Source organism: Chanodichthys erythropterus, chromosome 17 (genome assembly GCF_024489055.1).
Source record: "Chanodichthys erythropterus isolate Z2021 chromosome 17, ASM2448905v1, whole genome shotgun sequence".
Lineage (NCBI taxonomy): Eukaryota > Metazoa > Chordata > Actinopteri > Cypriniformes > Xenocyprididae > Chanodichthys > Chanodichthys erythropterus.
Window position 1 is genome coordinate 13,373,267 of NC_090237.1, and position 26,301 is coordinate 13,399,567.

General features: G+C 35.4%; 1 protein-coding gene across 7 annotated transcripts in view; it reads right to left on the reverse strand.

Annotated features, from left to right (window-relative positions):
• Positions 1 to 1,533: 1,533 nt before the first annotated feature.
• Positions 1,534 to 26,301, reverse strand: part of ncam1b (neural cell adhesion molecule 1b) — a 107,123-nt gene continuing 82,355 nt past the window's right edge. For 3 of the 7 annotated variants that reach the window (XM_067364328.1, XM_067364327.1, XM_067364325.1), the window contains 7 exons: positions 24,535 to 24,631; positions 24,082 to 24,252; positions 21,855 to 21,983; positions 12,767 to 12,891; positions 12,490 to 12,670; positions 2,027 to 2,222; positions 1,534 to 1,773 (listed from right to left, as the gene is read on the reverse strand). In XM_067364328.1, coding sequence (XP_067220429.1) covers positions 1,653 to 1,773; positions 2,027 to 2,222; positions 12,490 to 12,670; positions 12,767 to 12,891; positions 21,855 to 21,983; positions 24,082 to 24,252; positions 24,535 to 24,631 — 1,020 coding nt within the window. In that variant the 3' untranslated portion in view covers positions 1,534 to 1,652. Of the gene's footprint in view, positions 1,774 to 2,026; positions 2,223 to 7,177; positions 7,327 to 12,489; positions 12,671 to 12,766; positions 12,892 to 21,854; positions 21,984 to 24,081; positions 24,253 to 24,534; positions 24,632 to 26,301 lie in introns of those variants that run through there. The other 4 variants (XM_067364329.1, XM_067364326.1, XM_067364332.1 and 1 more) reach the window with 2 other exon arrangements.

Below are 26,301 nucleotides of genomic sequence, written 5' to 3' on the forward strand. Positions count from 1 at the left end.
GAAAAGAGTGTAAAAATTCTTATGTTTATGAAAAATACAGTATATTAGAATGATTTCTGAAGGATTACGTGACTGAGGACTGGAGTAGTGATGCCGAATTCAGCTTTGATCACACATTTTACAATAAATCCACACAGAAAACAGCTATTTAACTGTATTTACGATCAAATAAATTCCGCTTTCCTCTCTTTCAAAACATTAAAGAATTCTTATTTCAAACTTTTGATTGCCAGTGTGTAAAATATAGACTAATTAGCCAATTATGTTTTTATTTTAGACACTTTCCTAACTTGGGACATAGGCTACTTGAATATGAAAGTTGCCAGTATTACCATGTTTTAGTGTAAGTTTGAGAATGATATTTTGAGTTTTATGAATCATTTTCAAATGATTGTGAAATTACTGAAGAAATCCTGACAACAGATAGACTACACAAACATTCACTCTTATCTGACATGCTGAAAACTGCTATGTTAATGTTTCTTTGTGCATTGTGTGATTAATAACATAAATGGCATTAAAATATGAAAAATCCAAAAAGGTCAGAAGTAGTTTGCATCCCTGGAAAAGAATGCATGTCGTTTAACAGTTTTTTTTTTTTTTAAACAGTAGGCAAATTTATTGTCTCATCATGTTCAGCTGCTTATCTTCCCTCATTCTTCAAGTGCCGGGCTGCTCAGTTTCTGTGGACAAGCATTTTGACATTGACGAGCGCTTTTAGAAAGACTGAGCACACTAAACGGATTAGAGTTTTTGCCTCAAGTGGGCCGTGCCCATGCGAACAATTCATCTGTGCTGACAGAAGGATATAGACTACGTAAATGTACTAATTCATTCTTTATATACATTTACGCTGCAACAGGCTGTCCCACCGGGAAAACTACTCCAGATGGCCAGTCCGCCCCTGATGCTAACTGAGCCTGCATTTATTTGATAAAAAAATACAGTAAAACAGTAATATTGCAAAATATTATTACAGTTTAAAAGAACTGTTTTCAATTTTAATATATTTTAAAATCTAATTCATTCCTGTAATGTCAAAGCTGATTTTTCAGCATCATTACTCCAGTCTTCAGTGTCACATGATGATCCTTCAGAAATCATTCTAATATGCTGATTTGCTGCTCAAGAAACGCATCTTATTATCAGTGTTGAATGTTGAAAACGGCTCTACTGCCTAATATATTAATACATTTACAGCATTCATCGTTTGATCAATTTAATGCCTCCTTGCTGAATAAAAGTATTAATTTCTTTAAAAAAAAAAACATACTGAACCAATACTTTTGAAAGGTAGCCTAATAAACAGTTGAAATCACCAGCCCAAGATACTCTTTGCTCGTTTAAAGAAACTTTTTTTTGTGATGCTACATTCACACCACCAGGTGTCAGTATATGCTTAGGGGAAACATGTTTGAAAACAGTTATTTTTCACAATTCCATTTGATGCCTAGTGGCACAGAACTTTAAGAATGCACTGCAAATGCGGTTTCATGTTGTCTTTGAGTGTGAGAATTAGTGAGGTGGTTTGGAATGGTTACTCAGGGTGTAGGAAACACTGATTTAATGTCATTGCAGATGTTCTGTGATGATGCCTGTCAATAGCATCAGTTAAAAGTGATTAAGCTCAGTACTAACACATAACATTGAGCTTACTCTGGTTTGGTCAGTGGGGTGGTCTCATTGGGCTCAGGATGTCCTTCTGCGTCATGATTGGCTGTGGCCTTTTCCTCTATCCTCACTTCTACAATGGGTTCTTTAGACACATCTTGACTGCATGCAGAGAGAAGGCATACACATCTGCTCATTATACAGCGATAAGTAGAGTTTGATGAGGTCACTAGTCTTGGCATAAGAGGAGCTCTTTCATGGTGGTTTGATAATAGAACAGCTTCTGTGACTGGAAATAATTAATGCTCAACATTCATATGCTTAACAATCCAAGGCCCTTGACTGCTCTCGATGTGTGATATGAGCTTGTTTGAGTTGATATAGTATTGTGTGCAAGAACATTGTGGATACTCACACAAAGGCAGCTTTGCCCGTCTCTATGTCTTTGCCCTTGGTGCCTTGCCCGGGTTTACCACAGATGCACATGAGGATGCCACACTTGTTGAGGAAGCAGCAGGTGGCGTCCACGATCAGCAAGAGCAGCACACACACCAGTATAAGAATACCAACAATCACTCCAGTGTTCAAGCCCGTCCCATCTCCCATGGAGTCTTGAGGAGAAAGAGGAGAAATACAGAGACACAGACAGAGCAGGAGGGATCATCAACCCAAACTGGAGATGCACAAAAAAACAACAACAACAACAAAAAAAACAAACATGAAATGTAACAGTCAAGCCAAGCATGAGTAATTTTCATATCACAAGACTATCAGGATTCAGCAAAGCAAAGACAATTGGTGAAGCCAACAAGGCAAAGCTAACAACTCCCCCCTCAGATTTAATTGTGCACTCGCTGAATATAATACACACACACACACGTTTGGACTTAAAGGGATAGTTCATCCAATAATTCTGTATTCGTTTACTCACACTCATGTCGTTTCAAACTTGTATGGCTTTCTTTTGTAGAACACCAAAGGGGAGTTTTTGGAGAATATCCTGGCTGCTATTTTTAATATAATGAAAGTGAACTGAGGGGGACTGAGGCCGTTGAGCTCCAAAATAACAAAACAATAACTCTTGTGAATGAGTCAGACTATGAATCCACTGAAATCTGAATGATTCATACAAAAAACAAACAAACAACAACAACAAAAAAAAAAACTATCAGACTAGAGTTCTCAAGTTCAATTTGCCCGATCCAGTCTGAGTGTTTCCTGAGTTAACAGCTCACTAGAGGGGAAGATTATCAGTGAATGATTTCAGTGTAGTACTCGCATAAAGCTACCATATGACTTCAGAAGACTTGTGCACAAGTCATATAGTACAGACTACTTTAATGATGTTTTTTTGGAGTGACAAGCATGTTAAAGGGTTAGTTCACCCAAAAATGAAAATTCTGTCATTAATGACTCACCTTCATGTTGTTCCAAACCCGCAAGACCTTCGTTCATCTTCAGAATGCAAATTAAGATATTTTTAATGAAATCTGAGAGCTGTCGGACTCCTCCATAGACAGAAATTTAATTACCACTGTCAAGGTCCAGAAAGGTACTAAAGACATTGTTAAAAATAGTCTACGTGACTGCAGTGGTTCAACCTTAATGTTAATGTAATGTTTTTGTGCGCAAAAACAAAACAAAAATTACTTTTTGTCTTCTATACGCTGTTGACGTAGTGAACACAGTACAGCACTTCCGTGTTAACGTCCGACTCAGTATTGTGCGTCAGCATTACACAAATGCATCATGCTGCTCATGTGAACAGTGTAGGCCAAAACTGAGCTGATGTCATGAGAAATCGAGTCCCCCCAGGAATCGGGTCTGCTTTAGGCCCCAGGCAGTAATGCCTGATCAAAAGTTGTTATCATGATGTCTTGACAAATTATAACCTATTTCACTATTGTATGATGTTTATTACATTAAGTTCACAAACAACATGCTTGAAATATAAAATGAATGCCTATGTACTGCATAATAAAACAAACAGGAAACAGATATTGGAAGCCAAAAACATACATAAGTTAATCAATCAATCAATCTATCTATCAATCTATCTATCTATCCACACACACACAAAAGTTTTGGGACGCCTGCCTTTACGTGCATATGAACTTTAATGACACCCCATTCTTAATCTGTAGGGTTTAATACGGAGTTGGCCCACCCTTTGCAGCTATAACAGCTTCAACTTTTCTGGGAAGGCTATCCACAGGGTTTAGGAGTGTGTTTATGGCAATTTTTGACCATTCTTCTAGAAGTGCATTTGTGAGGTCAGGCAGTGATGTTGGCGAGAAGGCCTGGCTCGCAGTCTCCGCTCTAATTCATCCCAAATTTTACATGGACTACCACTTTGTTGCAGAGTTGCTGTTGTTCCCAGTTGCTTCCACTTTGTTATAATACCACTAACAGTTGACCCAATCTTTCACAAATGTTTGTAGAAGCAGTCTGCATGCCTAGGTGCTTGATTTTATACACCTGTGTCCATGGAATTGATTGGAACACCTGAATTCAATGATTTGGAGGGGCGTACCAATACTTTTGGCAATATAGTGTATGTACATAAGCTAACTTAAAAAAAAAAAAAAAAAAAACAGTAAGAATGAGAAATTCTTGATTTCACAACCTATATGTAATGTAATTTAAAAGACATTAATGATCATAACGCTTTTTAAACAATATAAATCATAATGGGATTTTGCAGGAATTATAATCAGGCGCTAAAAATGAAAATAAAAATAAAAATGAGTTGAACCAATGGGATCACTCATGGTCCTAGAGGAGACCCAATTCCTGGGGGGACTCGATTTCTCACCACACCAGCGTTGTGATGTAGAACCTGGAAGTGCTCTATGTAAACAGTATAGGAGACTGACACAGCAGAGAAGAAACTGTTGAATAAAGTCATTATGTTCTGTTTTGACGCACAAAGTATTCTCGTCGCTTCATAAAATTAAGGTTGGACCACTGCAGTCACGTCATCTATTTTAACGATGTCTGTAGTACCTTTCTGAGCCTTGACAGTGGTAATTAATTTGCTGTCTATGAAGGAGTCAGAGAGCTCTTGGATTTCATTAAAAATATCTCAATTTGTGTTCTGAAGATGAACGAAGGTCTTACGGTGTGAAATGACATGAGGGTGAGTAATTAATAACAGAATTTTCATTTTTGGGTGAACTCTTTAATTAAACATTTACCTGTGTTCCACAGAAGAAAGGAAGTCAATCACTTTTGGAACAACATGAGCGTGAGTAAATGCTGACAGAATTTTTGCCTACATCTTTGCAACCCTTATGCTTTTGTTTGACCACCAGTAGTATAAAAATAATACTTACCAATAAACACCAGTGACAGTTAAGATGATGATATGATGACAACTGGCACAATAAACACTATTTATGACAGATTAAAATCTTAGTTCATCATTTCAAATTATATACACTATTGTTTAAAGAGTTGAGACCATTAAGATTTTTTTTTTTTAAAGAAATTAACACTTTTATTCAGCATAGATGAATTAAATTGATCAAAAGTGACAGTAAAGACATTTATAATGTTACAAAAAAACCTTCTATTTTAAATAAATGCTTTTAAACTTTCTTTTCATCAAAGAATCCTGAAAAAAATGTATCTCCGTTTATACAAAAATATTAAGCAGCAATATTAACGGTTTTTGACATTGATAATAATTAGAAAAGGTTCTTGAGCAGAAAATCAGCTTATTAGATTGATTTCTGAAGGATCATGTGACACTGAAGACTGGAGTAATGATGCTGAAGATTCAATTTTGACATTACAGAAATAAATTACATTTTAAAATAGATATAAATAGAAAACAGTTCTTTTAATTTCACAATATTACCATTTTTACTCTATTTTAAATCAAACAAATGCAGTCTTGGTGAAAATAAGAGACTTTAATGTTAATGTTTCAAAAACATTAAAAATCTCACCAACCCCGAACTTTTAAAGATATCAGAAAAAGACACTACAACATCATATAAAAAACTGAATTTAATAATGCCACATATGTGAACAATAGCCCCAGTGATGACTAAATTACATTGGGTCTCATTCACTAATAATTGCATTAATTATTTCTTATTTCTACACACAGGAGAACTTCTCACGAAAAATCTCCATCTAACTAACAACACGTGCGTATTGCACATAAATTTGTTCTTAACCTCATTCTAATGTTAGTGAATTTGGAGTATTATAAATGAGCGCCCCCATACACAATGTTATACATTTGCATAAAACACACCCAAAATATCTCCATATAAGTGCTTTCCGCACAACCTTTCGTCGCTCTCTGCAGACACGCTATTGCCAGACCCTCGAGCAATGCCAAGTGTGCCATTCTCAAAACCAGTTCAAACACAATAGACACATTTAATACCGACCCAGATTACAGACCTCTGATTTGCCAGCTGTAAATGTGCATATATCTGCTAATTATATCTGGAGTAATTGCTATTTAGAGAAACTTTGCAGCTTTTCTTACTCTTTCAGTGGATATGCTGCAATGAAATTAAAGATGAAATTAAGATGAAATTAAATTGTTTTTATTAATTTATGATATATAATATAATATAATATAATATATGCCGTGATAAGATAAAATATATAACTTTTTAAACACGATTATAAGTGCTTTTTGCGTATGTGTGGTTTCAGTTGTTTCTATATTTTTCGTAAATACAGAATACATTTTAGTACGTACAGATTTCACGTACAAATTTGAACGTATGCATGCTTAGTGAATGAGACCCATTGCTTTATTTTCCAAATATTACAGTAATTAATTCATGTAGAAGCCTCAAAAAGACTTTTAAGTAATAAAATAACATCTGAAAGTTTTGTTACAAAGTTTGTTCCCAAAGGACTGGTAGAGTATAAGTTCAAAAATCCACAGAGCAAAAGAAGTCTATTGAATATCAGACAAGATATATTTTCTCTCTGCTTTTATCTTGGTGTTTCTCTCATTCTTTAAGGTGACATGTCATTTCTGCATCATTAACAGCACTATATGGAATTGAAAAAGTAAGTGTTGTTTCCAAACATATAGAAGCCCACACAGGCCATACATCATCATTACTATTCTGTCTCTAACAACTTAGTTTAGGACTTCTATGGCCTTCTGTTTCATTATTTCTTCACTGTTTTTGCAGCTGACAAAGCTCCGCCCTCTAGGTTATTAATAAATAGCATTTAAAACTACACGAAAACAGATTCTCCATAACCTTGCCTTAGAAAAATCAAATGTTTATCTGAAAAAATGGCTAAGGTATGATTAATAAACACTGTTTTAAGGCGAGGCTTAGTGTCTAGTCAATTCCTTCTGGTGCCACTGAAATGACACATTGTAGCTTTACTTACATAATACAGTGCAAATGTCTATAGACTGGATGCGATATAATTTTTTTTTTTTACTTTTTTATTGACAAAAACTAAAAAGCACAGTCATTTTTAAGCATTTGGTCATCTAAAACGGAAATATATTTTGTATTTTCTTTAGTTGTAATCTGAGTTACTTTGTCTATGAGGCTCAGGTGTTCCCAGCACATTAGAGAGATACAGAAACAAATCATGCAGAGGATCCTCAACATGAGGAGAAGACATTTCCTCAACTCTATCAAAGCAAAAGCAGCAGTAACGGAGAGAGCAGGAGGGACACTAGAGTGCAGGAGACTGAAGAACCACTCAGAGTGACTACAAAACACAATGACGGACACAAGATCACAGGCAGAACAAACATTAACACAATAACCACAACAAAGGAAAGGAGGAAGAGTATTGGCACCAGGACGTTTGCGTTATGAGTGCATGTGATGATCCGTCCATATCCAAGCCCAGGAACAACGACAGGACAACAGAGAAACAAGGTAAAAGGGAAATGGGAAGAAAGAGAGAGAGAAAGAGAAAAACAAGAGGCAGAAAAATAAGTCAAACACAGAAACAAAGTTTCAAAATGAAAAAATAAGGTGGTGATAAAAAGGAAAATGAATGAAAGCATAAGCTGAGGGTGAAAGAGAATATGTGAGACAATAGTTGGGTCATTCTCAGTACCGCTGCCATGTGCATTCATAAATTATTACTGTTGAGATTCAAGTGCCCCGATTATGCTATTTTAAGGTTCCTAATTTTATTTTGGAGGTCTCCTACAATAGGTTTAAATGCATCCGAGGTCAAAAATGTTAAGCATTGCAGCATGACCTCTTTTCTCACAGTGTCTGAAATGGCTTGATCAGGGTCTCTCTAAACCCCTCCTTTCTGAGAGCCTGCTCTGCTCTGATTGGTCAGACAGCCCAGTGACCGGTCTACCACTTACAGCGCGTGTCGTAAACGAAACGCCCATTACCATATCTGAATTTCAGCTCTTGGAGGCTTCCTCGGCGCTTGATACACAGTGATACGAACAGTAATGGTGGTGTCGGTTTTACCGTATCAATACGATCCGAAGTCCTCATCCTTTGGAAGTACATGCAAAGTGCATTTGCTGTCACAGAACAGAAAAAAAATACAAACCAAACTATTCCTTCTCGAAATTTCAACACCACAAACCAAACTCTTCCAGGCCTCAACTACAACTTCAGAGTTTGAGGACGGGTCAAAGTAGATGTTGTTCACGGGCAGCCAATAGCTAGGTTTCCATCCACCTATTTTTATGCGGATTTTGGGATATCACATAAAAAAAACTGCTGTATGGAAAAGCCAAGATGTGCATAAATTCTAAAAATGCGCTTGTTTGAGTCAGATACATTTTTTTTAGCCGATAAGAAAACATGCACGTAAACTACGATGTAAACACATTTACTGAATAAATTCCTTGAAAAATCATGTGACTTTGCACGATGGGATGGCATAACTGGACAAACCAGCGGACCGATCTTTTTGCGCAGTATCTGAAATGCTGTTTTGGTTGTTCTTAAATGCCTGAGCAAAGTCTTACACGACTGTGCTCCCATACAGCAGGCATCTGCATCCCAAAGCAAGATAACACGTTTATTGAGTTTCGTCTGCATGCTCTGAGACGCAAGTAATTTATTATATATGAAAATTATTATGTACAGTGGTTTCTCCTACTTTTCTTAGATATATTTAGGGCCAGTTAATCAGGAAGTGATGATTTTGTTCTCTATGACTCACTGGATGGAAACGCTTTTTTTATTCGCAAATGTTTTATGTGATATTACAATTTTTTTAGCATAAGTTAAATTCGTAACTTTGGATGGAAACATAGCTAATGAAGACCAAAGGCTGGCATTATGCTTATTTGTTACAACCTTCATGCAAGAAGTGAGACTGGAATTACTAATGACTCATTTCAGGCAGTTCAAAATCGGTTCTTTCTTTTGGAAGACAATAACAACATTTAAAGTGCACTTTGATCTCTGAAACTTTGCAAACCTTTTTATATTAACACTGCATTAAAGATATTATCTGAAAAAGAATAATAAGGGCACTCTAAATTAAAATTATAAATTAAAACTATACTATACATCTATTAATGCCACTGAAACCTCTATGACTATTTTCAGTGATTACAACCACAAAACATTTAGAATATATTTTAATCTCTACTATCTATGGTGGTAACCTGTGTATGGCAGTTAAGGCCTTAGTACTTTGGGCCTGAGGTGGGAAAATATGATTTTTCAAAAGTAGTTCAGAAGTAGCTTCAAAGGAAATTATGATCAATACAAAATACAATAAAATAAAATAGCACTAAGAAAAGAGAAATAAAGAAATAAAGAAAAGAAATAACGAAATACAAAAAGTTCCTGAAGTGTTCTTGCATAAATGGCACCATGTCCTGAGGATGACCCAGTTAACAAAACAAGGCATGCAAAAGCCCAGCAAATGGTTTTGATGGGACAGCTGGAGTTGTTTATTGCACCATAACGAGGATAATAACAGAAAGATAATGAAGATTATGCAAATCACGCAGAATTAGCACTACACTTTATAATGTAGTCCCTAAAACACATTGTACATCACAGCCCACACAGTGAGTAGCAAGGAGCAAGCTATTCATTATATTTTAAGTTAATTAGGGAATGTATTTACCCCACTGTATGACTTTTTAACCATAATAATGGTCTGCAAAAAGCCCTCGAAGACTGCGAGGTGCTGCATTAAACAAACAATGCTCTACTGACTAAGCAGTTAATGAAGATGTCAGTACTGTGTAGTTTCGCTTCAAAGTAGACAAGAAAAATCTGGAATAGATGAATGCCCACAACAGCAGAGCAACAGAATATTCCGGACCTGAGCTCATTCATCTGTGACTAGAGAACATGTTATTTTTATGTGTATATAATAATTGCAACATTATATATATATATATATATACACACACACACACACACACACACACACACACACACACACACACAAACACATATATACATATATATAGGGGCTGTCAATATGATAAATTAATGAGTTAAAATTAGGTGCCTTGCTCAAGGGCACCTCAGTCATTTCCTGCAAGTATTGAGAATCAAACCCGCAACCTTCGGGTTACCAGTTTGACTCTCTAACCATGAGGCCATGACTGCCGCCTAAATAAGTAAAAGGATACTATTTTATTATGTCTGGACTGAAAAAGACCCACTGTGGTCAAAAATGTCACGCAGAAACTATTAGTATGGCAGACAGGGACAAAAAGTCTACTGCAATGAATTATTTCCCAAAGTTTTCCATAAGGAGGGAACAGATTCGTTGTGAGGGATGTGCAAAGTGGGCCCCATTAAACAAATCTCCACTGTAATTGGAGCAGTTGTGAAATATGCCTGTACTAGCATTGTAGCTCCAAGATGTACACAGTTAATTAACAAATAGCAGAATAATGCATGAGTTCTTATAAAATATTCAGCTAAGAAGTTATGAAATGCCAAATATGATTAAATAAACAGAAAACTTGCACACAAGTTGTTGAAAATGGTTATTTCAAGCAAGTATGTTCTTAAATGTTACTCAAAATAAATAAAAATATATGAATTGTAGTGGCTAACCGTTACATTAAATCACTAACATGTTGTAGACTTCTATTACGCCAACATCCAAGCTGTTCTCGGCTTTAACGTGAGTTATCACAGTAAAAAATAAAAACACTTGAAGCATGTTACTGCCAGCAACTTCAGTAAAGTTCTAGTCGGGAGGTGATGTGGTCTCATTAGCATGCTGCGAGGAGTGCGCTTCTGTACTCGGAGGTGTGAGTGAGACAAACAGCCTTTGGATGTGGGCCATTCGCAGCCTAGTATGCCAAAGAGAGCGGCGATTCAGCCCTCCTACGTCCAGAGGGCCGTCTCAGAGTGTTAATGAGGGAGAGAGACAACGAGGGACAGACAAAGTCTCTCTGCATTAAGAAGCACCAGATGCTTGTTACATTACAAGTGAAGCAGTGAACCCCAGCTGTGGCCCTGGCACGCCTGACCAGACCGCAACCCTCTCTGTTAAACAGCCGCAACACACTAGGTTTCGCAAACAGGAAGTGATTCTCCATCAGGCAGGGAGAAAGGGACTACTGCCCTGCTGCTAATGCTGAGGGTTAGCCTGGTCACAGGTGAATGGAGGCCAAATCAATAACATTAAATAGACAGTGACTCAGAGTGTACCTGCATGTGAATGCAATGGGTCTGTTGATTTTGCCTCTGTAATTCAAATGTTAGTGAAACAAAAGCTTGTTTTGCAAATGGACCATGCAATTTAAACCTAAAATTCTTTTTTTTTTTTTTTCATTAATCAATGCTGATTTATTTGAACATGCAAAATGATTAAATTAAAATAGGGAACATACTAGTACATTATCAGTTACTGGCCATATTAGAAAAATAAGTGATTGTTTTTCTTTGCGATTTTTTTGGATGTCCATTATTTGATAATAATAATAAATTTAAGTTTATATTTTATATTATATATATATATATATATATATATATATATATATATATATATATATATATATATATATATATATATATATAAAAAATGTAAAATATCCATCCACCCAGACAGATAATTATTATTATTATACATGTTTTTGGATGTCCATTATATAACAGATAATAATAATAATAATAATAATAATAATAATAATAATAATAAATACTATATAAATACTATATCCATCCATCCAAATAGACAGATGGATGCATTATTTATTTATTTATTTAATAATAATAATTATATATAAGTTGTGTTTTTGGATGTCCAATATATAATTAATAACCATAATAATCCATCCATCCATATGTGTTTTTTGGATGTCCATTATATAATAAATAATAATTAGTTGCAAAGTAACTGATAGTTAGTAGAATGTCTAAAGTGGATCATACAGTGGAAATAAAGTGTATTATGTATTTTTTTTTTTTTTTTTAAATAAATAACGAACATAACAGCTTAAAAAAAAATTCACAAAGTAAAATAAATGATACTTTTTGTCAGGCACAAACAGAACTCTTTACTGAGAATTTGCTGAATAAGTGTCATCATACTTGTTTGTGATCAAAATTGCCCCTCTGTCTCCCCTACTTTACACATTTGGCTAAATCTAAAACAGCTTAAATGGCCAGTTTGAAGATTGGTATCGGCGTCTCACACTATCTTATGTTATAGAAATATGGCATCAAGAATCCCATATGAACAAGCCAAATGTTTTGTCCGTGTGATTCGTGATCTGCCATGTAGCATGACTCACTGTTTATCATGCAGTGTAAGTGATGGCCCAGACTGCATTCACATGTTTGGTGTCATTACAGCTCTGAGTCAGCTGTTAAAATCAGTGTGCTTGAGATTGGTGGCGAGGGTGAACACAGAGAAGGAGGGATGGAAAGGGAGGCGGAGGGAGGGAGGGATGGTGGTTACCTGTGGTAGCTGCAGGCTCCAATGAGGTTTTGAAGGTCAGGGTGCCGGGCTTGGACTTGCCCTGCTGGTTCTCTGCCACCACAAACACGTCATACTCAGTGTCCCATTCCAGACCGGTCAGCATTACGTACTCGCTAACGTTGGGCAGGCGGATCTCAGGCTTCCAGTCAGGGTCTTCCCTCTGTGTACCAAAAAGCAGCCATGAAACGGTCACAAAAGAAACAAAAAAAGAAGGAAAATATTAAATATACATATTTATTCTTATTTGGACACTCACAGCTTTGTATCTGACCAAATAATGGGTGATTGGTGACCCTCCATCATCTTGTTTGATCCATTTTACTTTGAGAGAATTGCCTTTGGGATGTAGAGTTCCTTCGAGTATAGGAGGGCTGGGTTCTCCTACAACAACAAACCAGTAACAATGCCGTGAGAAAAAAGCACCATAACTTAAAGGGATAGTTCACCTAAAAATAAAAATACATCATCATCATCATCTACTCACCCACATCATTACAAACCAATAAGACTTTCTTTCATCTTCAAAACTAAAATCATCCACCAAATCATCTGTGCATCATGCAAGCTTGTGTTTACCATATTTGATGTGCTCTATGTATGGGTGCTGATTAATGTTTATATGTGAATAAAATCCTAAATTAAATCTGTCATTTAAAGCAATTGTGTCTCTTCAGAACACTTAGAATAAACTAGAGATGCACCGATGTAAAAGCTATTATTATCACTATCGGCCAACTGACGATAATCAGGGCCGATTATATCCTGTCAATCAAAAGGGTGCAAAAAAATGTGCTCAGACTGCAACTCATACATACTGTGTGTGAAGAAAATCACTCTTGTGTTGAATTTTAATGCAATAACAGATTAAAAATAGTGACATTAAAGCAGGCTTTTTTTGACCCTATGAATCACCCGTAGTTCAAGCTAAGGGTTGCCAGGTCTGTGTTTTTTCCCTACATCAAATATTATTCTTAGCACCTCCCATCACAAAAAGCTTTGTGGTTTGTTACTTCTGATAAGAATAAAAGTTTCAGTCTTCAAATTCTGTCAATAAATGGTGTTTTGACGCTCTTAAATGTGACGTGTCAGATCGCTGTAATGCCTCAGTTCAGACAGCAGCACGGAGCGCGAGGCTTTTCTTCCTCTTCAATAAAAGTTAACGTTATATCTCGAACATGCATGAACATCAAAGTTATGTTAAAAGACAGTACAACTTACCGGAATGTATCATGTCTCATGTAATAATCGGCTATCGGTAACGGCAGACACATTTAGTATCTGTGCATCTCTAGAATAAACCCCTCGATTGCTTTTACAGTGTCCGTATAACCTTATTAAAGCATCAAAGTGCTGGTGGAATGGACTTAAAATGGAAGGATTCAGGTTTCAATACAAATATGTTTGTTAAAAAGTCTTATGGGTTTGAAACGACATGAGGGGGAGTAAATGACATATGACAGAATTTAGATTTTTGCATAAATTATCCCTTTAATAAAGAACAAGGAACAAGGAAGTAAAATCAGCATTAATTATTGGTATTATTATGTGTAGTGACAAGCCGATACATCTGCCTTGTCAATTGCTAAAAAATGAATTTAACATTTTCCAATAGTACATAGTGTAAAAAAAAAAATTCATTTGAATCGTTTCATAGTAATAATTTTGGTGTACATCTCTTTTGCCGTTACTGAAGCGGCAACGTGTAATTTTCCTGCAAGTTACTGCACCAAAAATAAATAATTAGGTTTCTTAAAGAGTCCTCCATGATATAGTTCAAATAATCAGGTAGTTGATTCAAGTTACAAATAATAATAACAACAACAACATTAACAATGCACCAATATTATCAATAAATGCTGAAAATATAATTAGATGGAAAATAGCTGAATTTATTAAATTATCAACTGATTAATCATCAAAATGGTTGTAGCGCAACTCCATACTCATGCCATTCAGTTTGAGCCAGAAGTTGACATATGGGGCCAACAATGAAAAATTGACACACAGCAGCTTTAAACTGTATTATGCATATACCAGCTATTGGCCATTCAGGTCTGTAGATATCAATTCTGGCCAATGAAAAGCCAGTCGACCACTAATTATGTGTATTAAAAGGTGGCAATTTTCGAACTCCCATAATTCTTAGCCTCCTACACACCAATGATTCTATATAGGCAAGTAATAGAATAATATGACACATGCTGCTTGACTGGGTCTCCTTAGATGAGTAGGCTGATATTTGGAGGTCATGGTGAACTGTGAACATCCCTACAGAACATTCATGTGTATGAGCGCAGTGTGAATTGGGAATATTTCAATGGCGCTGTTCACTGAGGCCTCTCCTTCACGGGCCATCATGATCCATTTCATTTTAATGACCAGCGAATGCTCGTTTGATTCACTACATTAGTTTGACGCCGCAGAGTGACACGTAACAACATTGCAGGCAGAAGCTACGCGTGTTCACGGCGGATTGAAAAATGAAGGCATTTTACTCTCATTAAGGGAGTAATTAGCTATTAGCCTGTACGAGGGAGACACTTTCATTCACACGTCCTAACTTTTCAGGTCTTTTTTCTTTCATTCTGTTTGGACTACTTGTTCAGCCTGATATGAATCATTAACACTTAATTTTGTCTGTGCTGTATTGAAATAATGTCGTCAATACATCAGTTGCTTCACTTCTCCAATAAAGGAGGATACAATTTTTCAGAGAGGTACAATACACATCTAATTCTCTTTGGATCTGCTAGAAAACACCACCATAACTACAAAAACTGAAGGAGATGTGATAAAAATTCAGTAATTAATCTTAATGTGTTACGAGGCTATAAAAGTGCACACATAAAATGGTAGAAGCACCACTAACTGGTGTGAGGAATTACAATCCCAAACAATCAGCTCAATTAACAAGCAGATATTCTACTCGACTGACAGTTTAAAGGGTCATCAATAAACGCTCATCTCTTTAATAATGAAATTTCAGCACTGCATGATTAATTCTATCCTCCTTAGCCATCTGTCCCTGCAGGATACAGTAAATTAAGTTATCTTATGCACAAGGGAGCAAACAGCAGTAAATTAAATTAGACTAAAAATAAAAGTTTTACATGTTTGCAAATTAACTCTTAACGGTAACTAGATATTCTTGGGGGAATTCACCAAGAATTAATTGCTCCATTTATTTGCACATGCTATCTGGATTGTTTTAGCACATGATTCGCCAAAGGCATTATGCAAATTGGGTAATGCGCAAACACACCTTAAAAAAAAAAAACAAGACAATTTGGTTCTAAATACTACACTGTAAAAAGAAAAATTTTTTATGATGTTATCAACATTTTTTCTTTTGTCAAATCAACTTGACAATAATTAATGTGGTTCAGCTAACATAATATTTTGAGTTTCTGTTGATTAAACCAACTCAAATGTTTAACCAGGTAACATACTTTTTTAAGTTAAACCAACAATTTTTTTTTTTTTTTTTTTTTTTCACACCCACAGGAAGTTGAATTGGAATGAGAGGAATTGAAATTCAAAGATGGTTGGTTGGTTGGTGTTTAACACCACATCAGATTCCTTATTTCCTATTTTCTAGTTGGTTAACAGGTTTAAATACTACAAAAGTGCAATTTAAAAACTTTTTTTTTTTAAAGAACTGGAATGTGCGGCATTGATTATATATGATCAGATGCAATTTTTTAAGAAATTCAACACTGATAATGTATTCCAGGAAAGGAAATATTCTTCTATACTGGTCTACATTAGGTTTTTAAGGCCTAATGTTTTTAATCTTCTCGGTTTTTAATGCCTAAAAACCTTTAGAAACTTTTTAAATACTTTTTTTTTTTTTTTTTTTTTTTTATACAACAATCAAGGTTTGTCTTGGCACACTTTGCTTTTCTAGTAAACATTATTGCTATTTTATATTCTTTGAAATTCATTTTAATGTCTTATATTAGAAATCAAATTGAAAATCTGCATCCTGTTCACAGCCTCGATCCAAATTCAGCAATCAAATTAGAATTTAAAAGGCATTGTCGTTTTAATTTGAACCGACAATCTATCATGACCCTAATCATCATATAATGCAATCATGTCTTAACTTAAGAGTAAACTGCTCAATTAATATGGATTACTTTAACAACACCTTTATGAACTTTGTGAAGCTTGAGAATTTTTATCATGAGGATTTTCAATGGATGGTGAAGAATGATAAGTGCATATAAAAAAATATCAATATTTGTCTTCCAAAGATGAACAGAAGTCTTATAAAAGGTGAATAATTAATGACACAATTTTCATTCGAAGGTGAACTACTTTAAATATGCATGGCACTACTTGTGCAGGTATCACTTGGTTAAACTGGACTGCATATGGATCATGAATAATATACAAAGTGGCGCAACCGTTAAATAAAGTTGACTCTTTTACACATTAAAAAGACAAGCAAAATGCAGCCCAATATACTCCAAACATCGAAAACCTATTTAAATAATCAAGGTGTGTACGCAAAGTAAGCAACTGTGCAATGAAAAGAAAGTCGCAATATTTTTCTGTAGTCATCATGAAATTTACATGCAGGTAAAAACAACCGGAACATCAAAGCACATAGTTTGGAGAGGAGGGGAGGAGCCCTGTAAAAGGTTCAAAAGTTATGTTGAAAGGAAATGCGGTACTGTGAAAGTTACTGAAACATGCTTGAAACTGGAGGATAAATAAACCATTGAGATCAACCACTTGCAGCATCTACTGTAGCATTTGTAAGGGTTTTCCTAATTTGGATATAATTGTACACCGGTAGCAGCATATCCAAAGCAGCATAAGATGAAAGGATGTCAGTGTAGCGAGCGTCTGTAAACCCGCTGCTTGTCAAAATGTTTAGGCTGAACATAAAAGAGCGAGATCGTCATACCCAGCGATCGCTCTGGGGAAATGTTATTCAGCTCCAGAGCTTTTGATGTCATTTCCATGGTTGGCAGGACACGGCATCAACTTTTTTCTTTTTTCTTTTTTTTGATTCCATATTCAACACGGAAGATAATTTGTGTAGTCAGAGTGCAGTGGTTGCTCAAGGGTAACAGTCTCCGTTAAAAATTGGGAATGGATGAATTTTCATGACCTGTCGGAGGGGATTTAATTCTAGAAATGTGACAGTAGAGAGTTATAATGGCTGGTTAAGGATGAATGCAGTGATCCTGATGTGAGTGAGGGATAATCCTGTACATGAGAGGATGAAGCTGGGCCCGTGTGTTTACCTTCTGCTCATCAGTGTGGATGACATCACCAGCACCATGCAAGCCACATGACACAGTCACATCATATGCACGCACATGATTGGTTGAAAGGAAATTGGAAGAGGTTGCATGAAAGATACAAAAATACAGACACAAATGTAACTATGTGAAAAAAGATCAAGTCAAGGGTTAGAACAAACTGCAGAGAAACATAAAACCAAGCAAATCAAAATGGTTTTAAATCACAAAGATCACAACATTGAGCACAGAAGCAGAAACACACTGAGCAGGATTTCCTCTGAGAGATTGAGCATATGGTCTCATTTTAAACAACTGAAAAGCTAAAACTAGTATTTTTTTTACATATTCTAAAGAAAATGTGAGTGGTACGCACTTGTACAAAACTTGCAACAATAAGGGTGTTCTGCTATGTGGCTGCTACATTGTTCCTATTGGTTCTTAGAGTGTTGCTATGTTCTTGGTGGTTGCTAAGTGGTTGTTCTAGAGATGGTTGATCTATATGACATTCTGTTCTCTACATATGGCTTGGGTCCCTTTCTTTAACGCTCTGGTGCTCTGTCATTTTTGACCGAAAAATTTAACATTTTGTGTTTTTGTTTTTTATTCTTTTCATTCGAAAAAGTTAAAAAGTTAAATGGTCCTGAAAACAATAGTCAAATTTGTGCTCCTCACGGTCAAAAATTGGAAATGAATGGAAAATTAATTCCATCTAATGGAATCTTTTGGTACTGCGTCCAAACAAAATCTTACTGAAAGCTCATTTTTTGAAATATCAACCTCAAATATGGAGCAACTTTATTGCTTTGATTTTCTTGCAATTTTAGAGTAAAAGATATTTTGGAAAATATATAGTTCATAAAAAATTTAAAATAGTATTTTTGTACATTTTTCATAATAAAATTCTATAGCTTTTTAAAAAACTTTCTTCATTGCAGCAATAATCTGCCAAGTGTCGTCTTTAAAAAGAGACCAAACATTCAAGATTTACGACAGTTTAAAGGTGCAGTGTGTAAACTTTAGCGGCATCTAGTGGTGAGGTTGCGAATTGCAACCAATAGCTCAGTCCACAGCTCACCCCTCCCTTTCGAAGCACATAGAGAAGCTACAGTGGATGACACAGAACAAAGATGTTGTCGTCTGAGACAGGAGAGAGTAGCCAGTCAAGCAAATGTGCTCTGTAGAGCAGTTTGTCCAATTAGGGCTACTGTAGAAACATGGCGACGCAAAATGGCGAATTCGGTGTAATGGGACCCACGGTGTATGTAGATAGAAATGGCTCATTCTAACGAATTAAAAGCATTATGGTTCATTATGTAAGGTCTTTATACACTACTAAAAACATAGTTATGTATATTATATTGCATTTCTGTCAACAGATCCTCCCTAAATATTACTCCCACACTGGACCTTTAAGTTGTAAATTTCATGCTCAAAAAGTGAATAAATGGATCATAACTACTGCATACATATAATTTAGTACCATAAAATCCACTAAAATAGAAAATATTAAATAAAAACATTATTGAACTAAAATATAATATAACATTTCATTGAAGAAAAAAAGGGTCATTTTTGACCGCCACATGAAGAGCACCAGAGAGTTTAAGGTTAAACTCTTATGGGACCTCTGTAACTGCCTGTTCTATTATCCGCCAAGTGAAAAAAAGCTCTTATTGCTTATTAAAGTAATAACATACGTTTTTGCCACATGATTTGAGGTATTGTTCATGTGCTCAGCAAAAACAGTACGGGTTAAATGGGGCATCCAAAGTTTATACTTAGCATTACAGGTTTGTTCAAATCCTATATAAAGAACTGTGATAGTGATGCTTGCTTTAGTTGTCAAATCATATTTCTCAATGAAAAACAGAGGAAACACTTAAGTATTCATATAATACTAGGGGATCATGCATTAGTTTTTGGACAAAGCATGTGATACAGTAAGCATATAACACTGCATCTCAATCTCTAAAGAAATATTCAAAGTTGATCAACTTTAAATACTTCATATGTACTACTAATTGGATTTACTGTGTGTTGCCTAGAGATAAAGACATGTGGAGGCTTATCTGCAGCCACAAAACCACAGAATAATGTAATATAACTCTTATATTACATACAGAAGAATCTTTTTGGTTTCTGTTTTAATATAATACAATAATAATGAAAACCATCATACAGCTGCATAACAAACCTGTGTCCTCAGAATGAAAATGAAAAATCCCATCTAGGGAGCATATGAAAAAAGAAAATGTTCACTTTTATTTAGTTTGACAACTAGCATATTAACTTAAAGACCCCATGAGAACATATGACGAGTCCAGTTTTCTTTAATGTGTTCCTAGTGAAATGAAATGAAAAAAAAGTCATTCTCATTCTAAAGAGCATTTGACTGGACAAAAAAAAAAAAAAAAAAAAATATATATATATATGTTAATTTGCTCAAATTTACAAGTACAATGACATACAGATGCCCTCATTCTAGACATGGACTTAAAGCCACTCAACTCTCATTTTGATGTCATGGGGTCTTTAAATCCTACAACCACTAGAAATGCTATCAACAAATAATAAAATGTGGAAAAATGTATAAAAATGGATATGATGATCACAATGATCACAAGGGTAGATGAAACACTTACTTGTGTAAGAATAACCTAAAGGATCCCATGGGGAGAAAAAAAACAACAACATACAAATGGGAAACAAAATAGGGGAAGAAAATCACATAAAATGACAGGATGAAAAAAAAAAAAAAGAGAAGTCTGAAAATGTCAAAGGGTAAAAAGCCGGTAACAAGATCAGACAAATACTTTCTCATCACTCATACTTTACCTGAATTAGAGTCATTACTCTATGGACTACATCCTGGCTATTTTGCACTAAATGGGTTTTGTTTCATGTACTGACAGGAAATAAATCCCAGTGTACAATGTGTTGAGTGTATTATGTGGTAATGGCATCTCTGGAAGTTCAAAACATCCCGCTGATCACACAAACAACCACCAGGAGGAGTAAGAGGGTAGATGTGTGTGGTGTGTAATCGTGATGAGAATATCAACACAAATCACAGGAATATTCCTGTAGCGTGTGGTGTTATGACTGATTTTTATTGATGTTTTGTGGAATGTTTGCAGAATTATATCTCCTGTGTGAGAACAAGATGTTCTGTTCTTACCAGTTGGATTTCTCAATCAATTATTGGTATAAGAAATTATTTATGTAAGGTGTGACCGGTATATATATACAGCATGAACGTGCTTAGCAGCAGTAAAACTGGCAAGCATATATTATTGATATTCAGTGATTTGCAAATGCATCACGTCCATTAACCAATGTTCTCAATGCACTGAATTACAAATCTTAAAGTCATAACTGACTATTTTTAATGCCAATTTTTTTAATATTCTTATGTTCTGAAGAAGTTCTTAGCCTAAATTAATTGTACATCCATAAGCTTCGACCTATAAATGATACCAGGTTTCTCTTAATGATGAATAATATATAACCTACATAAAGTGCAAAACAATGGATAGAAAACTGGGAAATTTTATTGGTTGTCAAAAAGAGGTAAATATATTAAACCACCCAGGTATCGCCTAGAAAAGGTTGTCCTTCAAAACACAGAGACGCCACAGAGAGGCTAACAATTACTCTGAAGGAGCGACAGAGTTCAGTTCAGTTGAGAACAGTGTAAAGGTGAACCAGTCAACCATATCAAGAGCTCTACTGTTCTGTATGGGAGGGAGGGAGGCACAAAAGAAGACATTGCTCAAAAAGATCCATGCAAAGGCATGTCTGGAGTTGGTTAGATGAAACTAAAATTGAGTTGAATGCTGTTTCATTGGATTTGTAATTCAGTAAAATGAGAGAATAGTTCAAGGGACTGACATGTTAATATTCAAAGTACTTAATTCATTACGCCCTACTCTTTAGCACCATGAGCACAGACTGTGTCTTTTAGCGTCTGCGTCAGCCAAAGACTTCACACTAGCTGGTTGATAAGGTGTGTGGGCCGTCACGCCACGCTGCGCTGCTGTTGATGGAACTACGTGCTCCTGAGAGAGAGAGAAGTGGGATACTCACGGACATGCTCGGTTTTGAAGACCACTGACGGGCTGCTGTCGCCTTCGCCCTTGCCGTTGATGGCAGACATCTTGACTTCGTAATCGGTTTCGGGTTTAAGCCCGGTGACTGTGACTGAACTCAGTCCTGCTGGGAGGCAGCGAGAAGCAGATTTAATCAAAAACCCATTCATTAATTCATAAACGACAACATGAGAGTTAAATGGGCAACATAAAACCTTGCCACTGAACATGGCGGAAATACATTTGACATTTAAAGCTATGGGTGTACAGTGATGCTGACATTCAATATCATAGTAAAAATTGATATTTCACTAAAGAATGAAAAGTTTGTCCTCATTTACTTACCCTCATGTCATTTTAAACCTGTATGAATTACTTTCTTTGCCAGAAAAGAAGATATTTTGAAAAAAAAAAAAATAATGTTTGGTTGCCATTGACTTCCATTTACATTTCTCAAAATATATTCTTCTATGTTACACAGAATAAATAAACTCCAGGTTTGGAACCACATGAGGGTAACAAGTGATGACAATTTTAATTTTTGGGTGAACCATCCCTTTAACATGTAGTAATAACATGGGTCCATGTTATTACTACTGGCCCATTTATGAAACGTGAGCAGAATGCATTACTAACAAATTGTACATAAAACCATTTGTCTATTTTTATTTTAAGGTGTCCTTGTTACATTGTAATTAAATATTTAAGTACCGAGTAATATGAATTAACTATGTACTTACTATAGGGGTTAGGATTAGGGTTTGGTTTAGGGTTAGTTGAATGTAATTATGCATAATTTACTGTTTTTACTCAAAAAACATGTAACGTGTAACAAGGACAGTAGCTATGTTTCCATCCACCTATTTGTATTTTGTAATAACCCATAAAAACGCTGAATGGAAACGGCAAAATGAGCATAAATTCTAAAAACGCACCTTAAAAAAAACAACTTATGCCCTCAATTGAGGCAGATATATTTTTCATCCGATAAGACATGCGCATAAACTACGATGGAAACACATTTACCAAATAAATCCCTCGAAGCACAACAAAAAAACCTTGCGTGAATTTGCCTCAAAAGCGTACGTGATCGGATAACTGGACTAACCAATGGACCAATTTCATTGCACAGCATCTCAAATGTTTGTTTGATTATTCTGAAATGTCAGAGCCAAAGTCTGTCATCAGAATGATTTGGTTTAATTTCCTCCCACAAGCATCTCACATGATCGCGTTCCCAAACACCAGCCATCCGATTGCAAGATAACATGACAACGTTTACTGCGTTACGTCGGAGGAAAAAATGCCATATTGGCTTCCACAATTGCAACAACTTACATTTTTATTACAGATATTTTGCACCAATTTCCCAGGAAGTGATGATTGTGTTCTCTTGAACACATGGGATGGAAACGCTGCTTTATTTGCAAATGTTTTATGTGATATTCCAATTTTGTGCATAAGTTAAATTTGCAACTTTGGATGGAAACATTGCTACTGTAAGATAAAGTGTTACCAACCATCAATTGATTATTTTCTTCTTATGTTTCATGAATAAGGCCCATTACATGCAAATCTAATTCATTATAACAGATTCTGTTGTCAACAAGTTGAAATAAACTTGAAAACTTGAAATAATTGCATATTAAATACTGTACACTTTTATAGAAAGTAGATTTTTCCCTTCAATCCAGTTATAATGTCAAAGTTCTGGCACCCATTTAATTTTTTATTTTTTTATTTTACTTGAGTAATGGTTGCTGAAAATTCAGCTTTGTCATCACAGGAATAAATTACATTTTAGAATGTATTAAAATAGAAATCAGTTATTTGAAATTGTAATAATACTTAACAATATTATACTGTTTTTACTGTATTTTTGATCAAATAATCACAGCCTTAGTGAGCATTTTGAAAAAGATTTCTTACCAAAACATTACAAAACATTACCGACCCCAAACTTTTGAACGGTAGTGTGTTAATGTGACCATAGATGTGACATTAATATCATCGCAATTTCTAAATTAACCATTTTTAAAGTATTAGTTTCCAAAAAGGTTCTGTAATGCAATTTATAAATGACTATACTGATCTCTTATTTTATTACTATCAAGTGCTGTTTTCCACTATATAAGTCCCCTGCTAAAGTCTACAAACCACAAAACAGTGTTGATATTCCATATAATACAGATGGCTTCTTTCTTCGGTTCATGTGACAGACTTACCGTCTTTCACCTCATAGACTCGCTGCACCCATTTCCCTCGGCCCACCGCTCTCCACTCAGCTCGGTACTTGAGCACAGGAACTCCTCCAGTGGACTCGGGCTCTTCGAAAAGCACCTGAGCCGTGCTGGAGTACGGTTGCACTTGAGTAATGGCTGGCGCCGAGGGCACATCTGCACCACAGGGGAGACACTTTACAATACACAGTGGGAAAACTGCCCTTTAACAGCTTATGTCCAATAATACTGCCTGATTGTGCCGCTTTGTGCTGAGCAAAAGTTTACACAAGGAAAATTTGAGCTATTGTATTGCACTTTATTGAACAAAGGCTAGAATTGCAGATAATTCAAAAATACAGTACCTTGAAGGCAAAAAGCATCCAAACACTATACGATTTGCTACCGCCGTAAATTACTATATTGTGTACATTTTGAGATCAATACAGAGAAACAGACCAGCGGGGATCATGATGAACTCTCTGTATTCGGTTCCGATCTCATTGGAGGCAGTACAGTTGTAGGGGCCAAAGTCGCTCTGAGACTCTGGATTGACCTGGGACAGATCAAGTGAATGCATTAACCTCTAGTCTCTATCTCATCATTTATCTTTCAAACATGTATTTTACAACTGTCATTCCATTAGATGTGTATTTACTCCTGACAGAGCGCTCACTGTGCTAAAATATTGATAAGACGCACAGACTGCAGTAGTGCCCTGGAGCAACCCTACCCTTTCCTGTGTAAAGCTCACGAAAATCAGGTCCAGGTCACATTTCACCCCTAAACCAAAATAAATAAACTAGGTGTAATATTTCTGATACAGAAAATTAAGCTCGTTTATGAAACCATAAAGATTGTAGATGATGAACGAATCATTACAAATGTGAATAAATCATTCACATGAAATGTGTGACTGCCTTCCTGCCTTCAAAAACTCTATCATAAACCAACAGAATTTGAGTTTAAGCTGGAAAGGGAAAGAAACATTATTGGCTGGAATTACTGAAAGAATACATTCACTGAAGGAGTCTGAACAAGTTTTATTTTAGTATTATTTACAGTATATACTGTACTATTACAGCATTTATTAACAATTTTAACTAGCTTATATTTTTTATAATTTTAGTTCTCATTAAGTTTTTCATTAGATTTTTTTGTTTGTTTGTTTGTTTGTTTGTTTGTTTCTAGTGACAATCTGTAGTAATTAAACTTCAACTCATTTCCAAGGCAACATTTCTAATGTTGTAATATTCTAATTTGTTTTTTTATAGTTTTAGTTAACAATAATAACCCTGGTCTGAATGAGATTTTGAGCAGCACTGAACATGTTTGTGAATGATCTAGGAAATGTCATTTATAAACAAAATGCAGGGATCTAATGAGGCAAGGTAATTCAAAGTGCTTTACATAAAGAAGAACCAAATATATACGCTAAGAAATAGAGATAACAGAAAAAACAGAATTCCGCTATCTGGATGGAAGAGTTAGGAAGTTTTTAGGGAGTTTTTTTGTTGCCCATCAGAGTGGACCTAAACAGATCTATCCATTAGAGCGGATCTAAATGGATCTTCCTCACATTTAATTCTCCCAGAGCCTAGCTCTACCTGTTAAGGCACTTCGAACTGATAAAAACAGTTTCAATCTCCCCTTTTGCCAAGACACCTCAAACTGTGCCACACAGCCCCAATTCCCCTTTCGGAGATATCTTAACTATGCAACGCAGTTCAAATTTCCCCTTTGGAAAGTGTCCTGACTGTAATCCAGAGATATTTTAACTAAGATAAAATAAATGTTAACATAAAATAACTTGTTTGTGCCTGAGAATCTGCTGACCAACTGCACTAGAAAGAAAGAGCATGTCTTTCATTCAGTGTCATTAGAATGAATATTATTTAGAACAAGGAGCAAAAGATTGATAACTGTTGTGGTTGTGAATGTGTATGAATCAAAACAATCTTTCATAAAAAGGAACAAAACATTCAAGTCACTAGGATGTCATGAATTATAACAATAAAAAATAAATAAATAAATAAATAAATAAATAAATAAAAAAAATTAATAGTTCTAAAACAGACTTCATTTATAATTAGCAGGGCTGCCCTTAATAGTCAAGTCAAGTCAAGTCAAATTTATTTATATAGCGCTTTTACAATTGGTAATTGTTTCAAAGCAGCTTTACATATTAGAAGCACAGAAAAAAAGGGAAGTGGTTAAAACTGTACA